This window comes from Chelmon rostratus, chromosome 18 (genome assembly GCF_017976325.1).
Source record: "Chelmon rostratus isolate fCheRos1 chromosome 18, fCheRos1.pri, whole genome shotgun sequence".
In the NCBI taxonomy this organism is placed as follows: Eukaryota; Metazoa; Chordata; class Actinopteri; order Chaetodontiformes; family Chaetodontidae; genus Chelmon; species Chelmon rostratus.
Window position 1 is genome coordinate 14,679,034 of NC_055675.1, and position 14,858 is coordinate 14,693,891.

A 14,858-nucleotide genomic window follows, 5' to 3' on the forward strand; every position below is an offset into this window, starting at 1 on the left:
TTTCGGTGTCATGAATGCTTTGTTTAATGCTTTTTTCTTTTCTTTATTGCATGCTGGATGCTTGGAGTTGTGATTTTTTTCCTCCCATTGCATATGCTGTTAAGGATTTACACCCACTTAAAAACCACTTGATTTTTTGTGATTAACTCATATGCTAGCTGAAAGAATGCCTTGAAACAGTGTGCATTAAGCCAAAGTCCTCAGTTTGGCATGGAAATTGAGCATTGCACTGACAAGCTTTGTTTTGTAACTTTGTCTTTGTAAATGTTTTCATGATTCAGCCAAAAAAAAATCAGATGCTTGTATAAATACTCAGTCTTGAATAGTAATAGATAATGGATGAATAATTACCTTGTTTTGTATGACCATGAACAGTAAGAATTTCATGCGCAGATTTTGTTTTGGCTTTCATAATCTAGAATTACATGTTTTCTGCTGCTCACCATTAACACGCCTTTTAACAAAGTCACCTGGTGGCATTAGGCTACAGCCCAAAGACCCAACTACGGCAAGTAGGCTACAGAGTTATGCCTTAGCTGCACCCATTTGTACATTCTCTGCATGTGGAGAGCCTTCGCCCCAAATTTAGAGAAATATTCACAGCTGTTCAGCACTGTGCTGTGTAACCACTAAATCCAGTCAGAGTGCTTTCTGCTTTCGACATGGTAGCTGCATTCCTTAAGAACACGGCATCACATGTTGACATCGCGGTGTGTCCAAAACACATCTCTAGTATCCATGGATGCCAATAGATGTCCATTGTGTTGCCTCTCTGCAGCTTCTCCTACAAGTTACTAACTCAGTCTGTGCACCTCTTAAGGAAAAGTGCCTTATTCAGTTAATATCCATCTCTGTAGTTGTAGTGTGTAAAATAATATGCCACACCTATTAAATATCAATGGAACTCAGCACTTTCAGACCAGTGTGAAGTGGTTTTCTGTGTTGTATTCTGCTTAAATGTCTGTTTTGTCACGCTCAGCCTTAACTTCTTGATCAAACCCACAGAGCATTTGTTAGTGACAAGTTGTCTAGGCAATTACCAGGCGTTTTTTGCGTTTATTATATGTATGTTGTACGTAATGGCTGGCATTTCAGTTGCATTTAAGTGCCAACATGTTGACCAATCACACTGTAGGTGTTTTAAAGCTGCTGAAATGGCTATAACCAGCTTATGTTTATGGCATGGTTTTCAACTAGATGAAGCCTGGTTGTAGCCTGGACGGCCACTGACCTCTGTTCTATGTTGCAACATTTCCTTCATAATGCAAATCAGTCACATGACGACTTGAAGTTCTGTTTAATTTTCATTTGTTACAGAATGACTGTTTCTCTGTTCGGTATTGTTTCTTGGTCCAAATTAGCTTGGTCACGGAGGGCTCTCCTATCAGTTTTCAGCCTTGCAGTGTTTAATACTAAGAGCAACAAGTAAAAAGCGTTTTGATTCCCTCCCTTGCCTTGTGGCTTTATTGCTATGTGCACACACAGTAGTGCCATATATTATACCTTTTGTGTTAGCCATCAGTCTTGTAGGTAGGTACGATTTTGTTTTGTTTTGTTTTTTTTGGCTTTGCGCCCACCCCACTTTCACGCACACTATTCACACACAGCCATATGTAGACACTTGCAGGTGCCACAATGCCCCCTGAAATGTTTTGTGCTTATTTTGTGCCCTTTCTTTCTCTCAAACCTTTTATTTTGTGCCTTGTTTTCTAGTGTTGCCTTTAGTTTCACAATGTAAAACCAATAAAGTTTGACTATTGTTCAACAAATCAGTGTATTACCCTCATTTGACAATGGTGTCAACTTTCTTGGAGCTTGTAATTTACATGACAAATCGCAAGTGGGATGATACTAACAGGCAGGTCTCAGTGTGAGGCTCCATTGCCATAGTTACAATTGAACGGCTAGTTACCCAGACAACAAAAGGTATCAAGTTCAGGCTTTGCTGTGCGTGTGTGTGTCTGTTTGTGTGTGTCTGTGTGTCTGTGTGTGATATATGGAAATTTAGCATGATTTACCTATGAGATCTACCTTTTAGGCCAGGCTAGGTGTTCCCCAGACTTCGTGCTAAGCTAAGCTAACCATCTGCTGGCTGTAGCATCTCATTTACTATACAGACATTAGAGTGGCATTTCATCTATGCCACACAACGCGTTTAAAGCTTTTGTCTCATTTGGCTGATAAACACTACCTGTAACTGCCAGAGCCTTCATTTTACCCCATTGACAGAGTGTGTTGATCAGTATGCCCAGAGTCTATTTTGAAAATCCCCAATATGAATTACAGGCATAATCAGATTCCTATTGACATGCATTTCTGATGCTAAACATGCTTGATCCACCTCACCTCATCAATGCCCTCCATCTCCATTCTCTACCTGATAATCTAGAGTAGTGGTTCCCATGGTTGGGAACCATCACTGTGCCTGATAATAAAGATGTTTTTTGGTGATCATACACAAACTAAATCATCCACTTCATGGTCACAGGTTTTCCTGAAGTTAATGTACACAATCCTGTAAATAATAAAGTTTAATGAGCTGACTAAGAATCACCTAGCTTGGTGATAACTCTCTACATCATTTTCATAGCAATGAACGTGCTTTTGAAAAGGAAATGGGTGCAAAGTTCATTGCAGCCTTGATAACACTGACGTTATTTACTGTTAACATACCATTAAAGTCCAAAGGTGTCAATGACAGCCAAAACCAAAGAACCCGCCCCTCTGTTCAAAACTACCCATTTGTTTTTCTCACTGTTGTGCTCCCAACAGGACGCACAGTTTCCAAGGTCACGGCAAGGTTCCGCTTATGCAGCATAAAAACGTTAACTCTAAAGGAAATGTTCATGTGCATGTGTGTGCACGCTCAAGTGTCGTGGTCCCTACACTCGACTACATTCTTGATTGAGGTACGTGCGTACAAAATGTGTTTGTGCTGAGCAGACTGTTATTCTTCCAGTAGTCCAGAGCCCCGGCTGGCACAGTTTCCCAGAACCAAAGACAGTTTCAGGGGAGAATGTTTTTTGGACAGCCACACCACAATTTGTCCCTCTCTTGTGTGGCCATTAAAAACAAAACCCTGCGCTTCGTATGTGCTGTTACTGGATTGAGATGGAAAAGCTTGTGCTGCTCTATCAAGAGCATATCTTATGAGTCTTTCACTAAGAAGTGAAAAACACTACAGTGAGCCAACTCTTCAGTAGCCTGATGTGTTCACACTCCAGAGGATGTTACTTTTCAACCATGTAAACTTGAATTTAGGCAAACGTATTCCATGTTCTAGTTTGAATGTTACACCGTAGACATATCTTCTTAAGATGATGGACTAGTAGCTGTTTATAGGCAATCCTTTCACACACCCACAACAAAATGCCTTCCACAGACTCATATCTACCCAGCCCTCCTACGTACACTGCTCTCTAAACACACCACTGCTATTCAACAGTACACAAAAGAGGGGTGAGCAGTCACAAGGTATCAGAGCTGCAGGGTCAGGAGAGTGGATGGGGATGTTGTATGTGGACAGGGAGGGGTCTTGACTTGCCTCAGCTAACCAGATTGCTGTGTCCTGTCATGCTCTGTAATCTAATATGGGAGCACAGAGAAACAATGCATTAGGCCTAGACTCTCTCATACGCCAGCTCAGTCCATTTAACCAAGCAGTGAACTCCAAGTCATACCAAGAATACCAGGACCAAGCTAAATAATGAACTGAAAAAGCTACATGCACATAGCAACCATAACAATCAGCTGTTTTCTTCTCCCATGACCTGAGATGTTGGACGTTGCAGTTACGGATGTTGCACTGCTTTGATTAAAGTTCGACTGAGATTAGCTTTAAGGTCAAATATGCTTCTTGCTCATCAAAAATGTGACCTGATGAAACAATAAAAATGTTGACCGAAGCCTGATAATGAGGATAATGCAGGAATGTAATGAGGCAGCTTCCCGTGTGGTTGTTCATCCCCTAAAAGGTGGCTGACTCAAATAAACAGAGAGCAAATGTAAAAGCCTCAGCCATGCCAGAAATGTCTGCCAAGCCTACAATTAAGATGAGTAATAGCTATCTATCGTAGTTGAATTTAAGAGAATTGAGCCATTTTGGCAGAGAGAAATAGAAAAATCCTGTGTCAAAAAGCAGTTCCTCCCACTTGTGCACAGCAATAAAAACCACATCCGTTTGTCCTGTGGTCAGGGCTACATTTACTCAGCTGTCCACCCAGCTGGTGGAACAGAGTTCACAATGCATTTGGTCTGTCTCAATTATAGACTTGTTCAAGACAGTAGGACCTTTTCGCTGCGGGCAACATTATAAAGTTATGTCTTATTATAATACATGCAACTGTATGGTGTGTCAGTGGACAAAAGCCTTGGCATTTGTAAAACAGACATAGGCTGAGCACTGCCACCTAGTGGTTTATAGTCCAAACAACGCTGCAGAATAGAGAAAAACACTGTGTTGACAGAAGTAAAATGTGAACAAAAATCTGTTCACAATATGTAGATAGAATAAGCTTTATTAAAATGTTTAATTAAAATGGATTACTCCAGCTTCATTTGAGATAAGATATAAGGCCATGGATCATAGACAACACATCCTCTCCCAATGAAGGACCCTGCTTATTCAAGATTTCATTTAAGTCGATCACCCATTGTTTAATAAGTTTGATTAGTAATACATGATCAAGTCCCATGTAAAACACAAAAACACTTTATTCCCTCTATGGATTTGTTACTAAAAATATACCAGAGGCCATCTGATGAGAGGGGAAAACAGGCTACGAGCAACCAAGAGAAGTCCTGTGGTTCAGCCAGCTGTAGTATCAAAGCCAGCACGCACAAAGGTCTTTCAGATGTTCATGTTTCCCAGGAGAGGTCATCCTGTTTTAGGCTGTTTCTGAACTTCTGTGTTTCTCTGAGAAGCTGCAGGTTGTTGAGAATGGCCCCACCTTTCTTTCCTTTCTGCTTCGCCTTAACAGGAGAAGGAACCGGATTTTTGATCCCACTTAACTTCTTTGCTGTGTGTTCCTCAGCACATTGTTGGCTCTGGGTCAACTTATGTACCTGTGCAGGAGCCAAAGACAGAAAACATTAGACATCTACACTATCAGCACAAATAGGAATGAAGATCAGCCAACACTACATGCACTGGAATTTCTGTTGGCATAACACTTTTACATATCTACAGTTCCTTAATTAAGTTCCTTAATTAGGTAAGAAATTGTGCAATTGACCATCTTTGCACACGTGCCTCTGGATTGTACAGAGTGAAGGTTCACATACCGCCTGCTGGTGTTTGCGGAGCTTCGTGATCTGAGCTCCCTTCTCCTCCATCCTGTCGACCAACCTCTCCAGTTCTTTCTGCAGATCCTGCCTCTGCTTGTGATGTTGGGTTGCATCGATCTGACTGACCAACTCCTGATGCTCACTGACAAAAAAAAAGCAGACACAGATTACTGAATATGTAAAAGCAAAACAAAATAATAATGAAAAAAAAAACCATACTCACAAGCTCATTTGTCCCAGCTCGTCCTGCAGAGCCAAGAGCAGGTCAGAAAGTGAGCCCAGTGACTGATCTGCTTGTTTGGGCTCCCTTTCAGGCTTGTGAGAAGTGGTGGAAGATGGAGAGAAGTCTTTTTGTAGGCTTTTCTTGGCTCCACAACCAGACCTGTGTAGAGTGCTCACTCGTTCACACAGCTGGGGCTGATGGTGCTTCATCATGTGAAGTATACATTGTATGTTGGCATGGACTGAGTGGCTCGGGCTGGTTGACTGTGACAAGTTTAGGATATCAAAATCAATCCAAACAGGGAAACCGTTAAAACTACGTGGTTTTTAGGGTTAGTGCAGAGCATCAGATCTGACTTACTGTTCCTGCAACAAAGGGCATTTTTTGGTGCCTTGGGCCACTCGGTGATGCCAGCTCATTCTGTCTGGAGGTTTTCTGAGGCAGAAGACAGCTGTTATCACTACCATGTGCAAACATATATTTTTCTCATCAACTAAATACAGGCAGTTAATTATTCGTATCAGTAAATCAAAAGCACCTTGGTGGTCTTTTTTATTTTCTTCTTTGGCTTCATCTCTTCAGTAGTCGGCACAGACAGGCGAAGGTTGATGTCCAACTCCTTCTGCAGCTGTGAACAGGAGAATAATAGGATGGTTAAAGTCAAGAATTCAGTCAGATTCTTTGCTGGCATTTTACCATTAGCAGAGAATTTTATGTAAATTAAACCCACTAAAGATTATTTAAAGGTGGGGGTTGGCCTGCAACAGCCACAGATACCAGATAGATTCCAGTGTTATTGTTACTACATAGCACTGATCCAAACAGTGTGTATGGACTGACCTTGTCTGCTTTTTCCTGCACAAGCTGACGCTCATGCTCTTCTTTCAGTAGTTTCTGCTCCAGGATGGCAAGCTTCGTCTGAAAGCAAAATTGCATTGAAATAATGATCTTATCAATCAGCTTGGGAGGATGAGTGTTTAAACTCATTAACTGGAAAACCGTAAATTACCTCTGCCAGAGTTTGGGTCCTAGTCAATTTGAGACACTCTGATTCAAGTTTTTCCAGCTTCTCTCGCTGGGATAGGGTGTTTGAGCTGCTTGGCTGCTGGTTCTGCAGTGAAGCCTAGTGGGGAGGTAAAGATTGTTTTGGTAGTTGAGTAATATGCATTTCTGCTACAGTGTTCCATTACTTCCTTGGGTTAGGATATAAATATCACTTAGCCTTTTGACTTAAGTGTTCAGAAAGATTTCAATTAAAATTTATTCAAAAGATATTAATCCTGTTTTCCAGACTATAATTTCCCCAAATCACATTAGCTTTATAGTTATGGTCTATATTTTTAGAAAGATTTGTTAATGAATTGTGTTTCTTTCAGTCCGTAGCCTTTGGATTACCTGATTCTCCATGAGAGTGTTCCTCTCCCTCTTAGCATTTTCAACCATCTTCCTCATGTAGTCCAGCTGCTTCTCAAGAACTTTGCATCGAGCCTCTGCAGACTGCAGCTTTGAGTCCATCTCTGTTATCATAAATACAGACACAACTATTAAAAAACATCTACAGAAAAGACTTATCCTAAGAAAATAGCATTGGCCTCTCCCTTTGCACCGCTCCATCACTTACCTTTGTTGCCAGAGTTATCCATCTCAGGCAAGCTGGCTGCTGGTTGACTGGGCACTGTGCAAAATGCTGTGACCTGTTGATGATTCTGAGCATCTTGAGAGAACTGCCTATGCCTCTTCTCTGCTTGCTTTCTTTCCAGCTCCAACTGCCTAATTTTCTGCTGGAGGGTCTTCAGTGCATCAACAACAGCTGAAGAGGAGTTAAATAGCACAGAAATGGTCACTTTAGCAGGAAGGGGCCATAATAAGAACACTGAATCAGACGAGAAGCTCGATACAATGGCTGTGCCATACCTCTGCTGTCAATATTAGCTTTGGTCTGAGGACTGCTCATCTGTGGGTCCATGCTGATGGAGGAATGTGTAGGGAATTCCAGCTGTCTTGGTATAGGTAATATCCTATCTGGTGGCTGGTAATAACTCCCAATGTAACTGTTTTTTGAGGGTGAGTCTAAAATCTAGAGACAAGAGGTGGGGGTCAATTTCATTATCAATTATTTGCTTTAATTTGGCAAATTATCGATACAATGGCATTAAACAGTTCCCATGGTAAAGAAAATCAGAAAATTATTTCATTGGAGGATCTGGAACAAGACAAGTTCAGCATTTTCCCTGTGCAATACAAAATCTGATTGACTGATCAAAATTGCTGTAGGTGATCTGACGACTGACTAACGATAGCAGATCAATCGATCAATCTTTTAAGCACTGCACATACTCCAGTGCGCCAACATGAAGGCTATTTGACAAACAAAGCCACCGTTACGCTCCTAAAAGCTTCAGGAATTCCAAAATTGCTAACATCGTGCAAGCAATGACAAACAGATTTACTTACTAATAGGTCAAGACAATTTATATTAACGTAAAGCCCCTACGACCTAACTTTGCAACACTCCCCGCGAATGTTAAGATAGATGAACGTAACAAAACCAACAGAAGAGATCCTTCACATAACCTTGCAACAAACGACAACTTAGCGAAAGTAAACAACGCTAAAGATAATGCGTTAGCCACATTCGCTAACGGCTGATAAGCAAATGTTACCTGGTCGTTATGCGTCTCCATTCTGTTAGATAGAGAGTAATTGTAGTTTCTACACGATTCATAAGTTTATATCTAATATTCTCAGTCTGCCTATTCAAGCTGTAAATGAACTTTGTATAGCCAACTGATTTCTTCGAGCGCAACAGTTTCCTGTCACCAGGTAGTCCGGACTTTTTAAATTTCCCTCCTTTTTGCCGCCCTCATCAGAGGTTCCGCCTGCGCTGCGTTTCCTCCTCCACCTCAAGAGTCCACAGTGTCCAGACTTTTCAACGTACTTTAAGATAAATACCTACGTTTGGTAAAAAAAAAAAAAAAATTGTATCACACAGACACCATCTAGCACTTTATATAATAATATAATCAAAATAAAAGGAAAAAGTGAGATTTATCAGAACAGTAGTCTAATTTCACCTCTCCCTTTCTGCCATCCCCGAAAAACAGTCTAGGCCCACACTCACTCCACACTGGATGACACATTTTAGCAAGATAAAATTAAAATGTTGAAATATAGAACATTAATTTTAATAATCTTAACCAGACCTACATTTTCAAAGGCATTTAATACAAACTTACATCTTGGAAAGTTAGTTACTTCTCCTAAGGATTTGTCTTTATAAGTGATTTCATTTCGATTATTATTAGAAATACAAAGGGTCACAAGTCCTGCATGCAGCTTTCATGGATCAGAAATATTTTTTTCAGGTTTGGTTAGACTAATGCCTAACCAAATTTGCAAATTTCTCTTTGGAGATGAATAAAGTATCTATCTACCTATCTATCTATCTATCTATCTATCTATCTATCTATCTATCTATCTATCTATCTATCTATCTATCTATCTATCTATCTATCTATCTATCTATCTATCTATCTATCTAACCAGCAGGCTAACTTTTCTAATATTTGATCATTTTTAAATGCATTACTGAAAAATAAACTACAGGCTTTATTTACAAAAATTGGTGTGCATGTGTGCATGTTATCATTTTTCTTTAACCACACACACACACACACACACACACACACACACACACACACACACACACACACACACACACACACACATCCCCAAAAACATTGAGGACATGACCTCAATGTCTTTAGTGGAAGCTATGACCTTGATTAACATCCAGTATGTGATTTAAGAAAGAGCCACTTGTGAACTGCAAAATGGTAAGTTGGAGTCATATTATGCAGTGACATGCCCTCTTTCAACTAAAAAAACGCAACACAAACACAACTATTTTTGGTTGGTAAAGTGTCTTTAGGCAGTAAATCAATCAATCACCCTGTAAACATTTGCACAGCAGTATGTAAATAGCCTGCTGCAACAAAATGGAAGGTGTCTGAAGTGTGCCACACTGAGATATATATACTATGTATTTTCTGTAAGGTTTCTTTTGGTATTTGTGTTTCCTCTGCATATTTTTTGCATTCTATGTAGATTCATGGTTTTGTTACAGGGACAACACATTTGCACCTTGCATTACATGTCATATAAGAACCCAATTCTAACTTCTTTCAGACAATGTTGATTTTGATATTTGTATGCTCACATTGGGTAAGTGGCATTGGCCGTTTCAACGTGTAGTTTGGCAGTTTAGTTAAATACAAATCAGGTTTAATTCAATACGAATCAAATGGAAATGTACAACATCCCCCTCTTTATCTCTCCTCTGCCTGTCTCAGGTCTTTCTGAAAAACAAGAGAAAGGGGGGCTGGTACCGACGGACGGTATCATGGGAGATGTAGTTCTGAGAGCCACCATCCAAAACATCACAGCGAACGAAAAGAATTCAACTCCCATAAAACCTTCCCCCGAGAGCGTGGCAACGAGCCACCAGCCAATCATTTGTCAGAATCCACACATTAACGCCCTATAAAGTCCACAGCCTTCTCTTATTGGCCAGCAAGTACTGCCAATCACATGTTTACCATACAGTTGTTACCGCCTATCGTTCTTACCCTGGGACTAACGTTAGTGGTCAGTGTAGAGGCAAGCCGTCCCGTAGCAGAAGACCTGCATCAAAGAATGTGGATAAAGTGAGTATTTGAGAATGACACTTCTTGTTTTTGGTCCACAATGAAAGGTTTGTGTGTAGGAATGTTGTTTTCGCCGCGGTTCTGTTGCACTTTACTGGTGTCTTTGTTAACGGGTAGCTTGAAAGCCTTGACACGAAAGGAAGCTGGAGAGAGATTGAATGGACCTCACTAACTGGCAAGTTGCGTATTTCTACATTTTTAATCATAATATCTTTAACATTTAAATAAAAAGTCATTTACCACGAACCAACGTCGGTTCGTTATCGCTTTCAAAAGCAGTAGAAGGCTGTAACACTTGAATTGCCAGATTATGGTGGTTTGTAACCTCAGTAAATAGTCTGTACTTTAACCAGGCTTTCTTCTTGCTAGTTGGTAACAGACCACATATGAGCGTTAAAATGTTCAGCATGATCTGGATTTAAATCCCTGTTTTCCTGCCAGAGTCCGACTGATCCTACGATAACTATGTCGACATATGACAGTTAATAGATAGATATATTGGCCTATATACACAGGCTATATTTTAATTTCTTACACAACATTTGATTTAAAAAAAAACAAAAAAAACATTAAATTTAAGAGTTGTGACCAAGATAATACTGGGTAGAGTTGGGAGACAGGATGAAATATAACATGTGACAACATAAATTTGTCAACCAGCACAGATTTTTCCATTCCATTTATACCTCCAGTATACCTCTGATATCAGCATGTTAGGCCATTGGAGCGGTGCTGCAAATCAATAGGTGTGACTTATTTAAAGCAGTATTTGGATTTTATATGACCATTTGCTTCATTGTGATGAAACACCTCGATTTCTCTATATTTAATGTGTTGTCTTGTCTGGTTATTTTATCCATAAAGTTTCTCATGTGATTTTCAAAAAATGTACTTTGTCACAAATCATATATTGCAACTTGAAATGCATATGCAGAGGATTTGTTTATTTTGCTAACCTTTTACTAATCAAACATTTTACAGTTAAAAAATACACTTGTAAGTGCTCCCCGGTGTACAAAGTATGCAATTGCAATTTGCAGCACTGTTTCTAAATTACAGCAAACGTATTTTTGTACAGCAATTTCTTCATACTTATCCTCTGACATATGTGTTGAAATTGATACATTTATGATAAGCTAATATCAAGTAATAGTATCTACTGGCCAGTTTATTAGTCAGGCTCTAATTCTTGAAATGCGGTTTGACGGTGAATGCCATTATAAGCACATGCCCACCCACAGTTCTTTGTTACAATATCATTCCAAAATCGTTGTTTAAGGTTATTTTGATGCTGTGATGTAAACATAGACTGTTTCATGTGTTACTTGTTGTGTAGCCTGTTGTAAGACAGCACAAACGTTAGTCCTACATCAAAAGATGGAAGTGCAGGACCAGGAGTCTTTGGGGAGATGGGATGGGCTGGGCAGCCGGGATGCCATCTCTAGAACTGAAGCCATGGAGAACATCCGCCAGTTTGTCATGAAGAAAGTGGAAGCCATCAGGCCCATACCATCACCGGCCCTGTCACCCCCAGCCTCAGGGAACCCTCCAAACAGTGAACTGAATGACACCCTGGCTCACCTCCTCATGCTCTCCAAACGGTGTCCCTTTGAAGACGTCAGGGAGCGATGCATTCGGCTTCTACAGGCCGTCCAGGTAGGAGATTCATATAACTTATAATAAGACCCTGGTGAGCTTTCTGTTCTATGTTGCATTAAGCTGCACCAGACTGTCATATGGCCTCCCATACCAGTGCTTATCGTATTGTTCTGCTGCCATCTGCTCCTCTCTTCACCTCTTCATAAGCATTGCAAACGTTGTGGCTCAGTCAGAACGCTGTCAAGACCCAGTGCACATTTTGTCAAGTGGATTACATTCGGTGGCACAATGAGACACCATGAACTCATTAACTCTTAAACACTACAAGAGCCAAGGCCAAGCCAGCCCTTCAACAACATGCATACATGCACAAAGAAGAGCAAGTCAGGAATCTGCATACAGTTTTACTGGTATACAGAAAAAATGCTTCATGAAAAAAGTATACTGCAAACTTAGAGTACACAAGTTTCTTTCTGCAAAATGCTTTCATCTTTAAGCCTGAAGAAATAACAGTAAAAAGAACATTGCTACTAAGGGTTTGTTATGCATGTTTGGGCTGCAAAACTTGTGTGTTCATAAAAAATTTAGTCTGTTGCAATTTAATTAAAAATGTCTATAGTTATGACTTGATTGCTAGTCAAATGAAATGCTCATCTAACCTATAGTCAAATGTTAAGGACTGATGTTGAAAAGTTGCAGATTTCAGAAGTTTTCAATTCCTCTGCTATATATCACAAATTAACAGCTGAACAAACTTAATTTTCTCGATCACAGCAAACAATCAGTAATAAGGAGTTTAAGTGGCCCATGGCTATAATGTCCTAATGGCCCTCCGACATAGTTTCTTCATCATGAACATGGAGTAAAAGAGTGAACACACGTGATGCTCTAACCATAATAATATGGTGTATGTTTGTAGGTTTGGATCATTTCACCATTTTGAGTCACAGTTGGACCATTTTCTGGATTAGCAAAAAAAAAAAACAAAAACAAAAACAAAAAAAGGCTGTGGGTTTGGGTAAAATTTATTTTTAATGTCGCCGCCTCTCTCTGTCTGTTGTCACCACTCTGTATCCTCGCTCAATGTTCCCCCCAGCAGCAAGTAAGTAAGCAAGTAATAGCCTATCAACACCGAAGGCCTCTCTGCCACAGATGAACAAAGAGACTGGAGCTGCTCCGGTGAGCGTGGAACTGTGTGCCAAAGAGAAGGCAGCAGATATTCCCATAGTTGCAATAAACGTCACAATCTTATCATCTGTTTCTGTGATGACAGGCAAGCTCGGTTTTACAGTTTTACCAAATGAAAATGCTGGAAGTTATAGCCTATTAAGCGACGGCTTTTATTGTATTTCACACTATGATGGTTAAATTTTAATTTAAATTTAATAATGCAAGGAGATCCATACGCATCAACTGCGTTCCATTACATTACTAGTATTTATTGTGTGAACAGCTAATGATGATAGTTAGATTGCTGGAACAGTTAATATGGATTGCCACAACTGTCATACAGTATGTAACATTGATTAAAAGATCAGCAATTGGGTATTTCTGAAAAAATTTTACAAAAAACAACAGATTACTGGCCTTTAAATACACTTCATGACTTTATTATATATATTTTTATTTAATTTGCACAAGGGAGTCTGTTCACAACCACATAGTGAGTTCTACCAGTAACAACATGTACACTGTACCTATGTGGGTATTCTCAGAGAGCCAAGACATGTTTACTAAAAATAGTCAGTAAACGCCCTCCATCATCAACATCACGCCAATATTACGGCCAACTTTTCCATCATTTTTTTTCACTTTTCAGTCGAGCTTATTTCACACAATCAGTAGTTTGGCTCATTTTAATGCAATTGTTTTTTGCACAGTGCTGTTGGTGGGACAGGTGTGATAGTCTGCAGGTCTGTTATTAATAAAATGAAAATGGGTGTAATATTACAAAGAATGTGACTGGTTGAAGAGGAGGCGTCACACCGCCCAATGACCTGCCTCAACCGTTGGCTCACATCAATATCATATCCTTCAGCTAAAATCCATCCCAGCACTATCAGTATGCCATACAGTTTTTGTTGTTATTGCAGATGTGGTGGGGTGTAATTTGGATTCAGGTCACGGCATGTACCTGAATTTGATTCTGTGTTTATGTTGTTGTCAGTTCTGTCTAAACCAGCCTTATGTCTGATCCCTGCTAATGCCAATAAAATCCTTAAGAAGTGGACAGGACTAAAATGAATGAATATTCACAGCTTAGACTTTTTAATGATTGATGTTGCTGCTCAAGCATTTTTGTCAGTTAAAATGGTCATTATTTACTTGCAGAGAACATAATATCGGTTTTATACCGGCTTTAAAATGATGTTATCTGTGGCCTCTTCTACTTAATGAGTCCTCTAATAACAAACAAAACTAAGCCTGACAACTTTTGATGGCCTTACATGTTGTTATTCTGAGGAAATAGACTGTTTGGCAGTGGCATTAATTCCTGTTTGTGCGGAAGTGTTTTTGGAAGATGGAGCAGAGGGGCAGAGAGAGATGAGAGAGGGAGAAAGCTGCTTTGTGGATTTAGCAGCGCACCACAGTACACACCGTCTGGTATTTTTGAATTATGCTAAGCTGCATTTGCCATGAGCTCGCCAAAGGGTGCATTTATGAGCCCAGTGTGGCAGCTCATGTCGTTCTGGTCCCACGGTTGAAGACTCTGCTGACTGACACACACATACACAAACACACACACCTTTCTCATGTTGTCAGGGATGGAAGGGGGCAAGGGATGGGGGGCTCAGGCTCAGACAGACCTCTAATTCCAGCAGATCCGCTGATTAAAGACAAAATCTTTGAAAGCACAGACAGACCATTCCTCAAGACAACCCCCTTTCTTCTAGAAGAGGAAGGTCTCCTGCTCGGTGAGAATAATGTTCTCTAATTCCCTCATGGCTTGCAGAAAATTTGGCCTATAGCAATTTTTTGCTAGTTTGTTTCCTCAGTGTGCATATATGTTTTGTACATTTTGGAAACCGTGAAAATAAATCCAA

At 40.0% G+C, this 14,858-nt stretch overlaps 1 protein-coding gene across 1 annotated transcript; it reads right to left on the reverse strand.

Moving 5' to 3' along the window:
• Positions 1–4,391: 4,391 nt before the first annotated feature.
• Positions 4,392–8,327, reverse strand: cep57l1 (centrosomal protein 57, like 1). Its single transcript, XM_041958993.1, has 11 exons — positions 8,173–8,327; positions 7,424–7,586; positions 7,131–7,319; positions 6,905–7,026; positions 6,519–6,632; positions 6,350–6,427; positions 6,048–6,137; positions 5,870–5,944; positions 5,510–5,772; positions 5,284–5,428; positions 4,392–5,064 (listed from the first exon to the last, which is right to left on the reverse strand). The coding sequence occupies exons 1-11, from the start codon at positions 8,191–8,193 to the stop codon at positions 4,858–4,860; spliced, it is 1,467 nt and encodes a 488-aa protein (XP_041814927.1). The 5' UTR covers positions 8,194–8,327; the 3' UTR covers positions 4,392–4,857.
• Between the last annotated feature and the right edge of the window lie 6,531 nt (positions 8,328–14,858).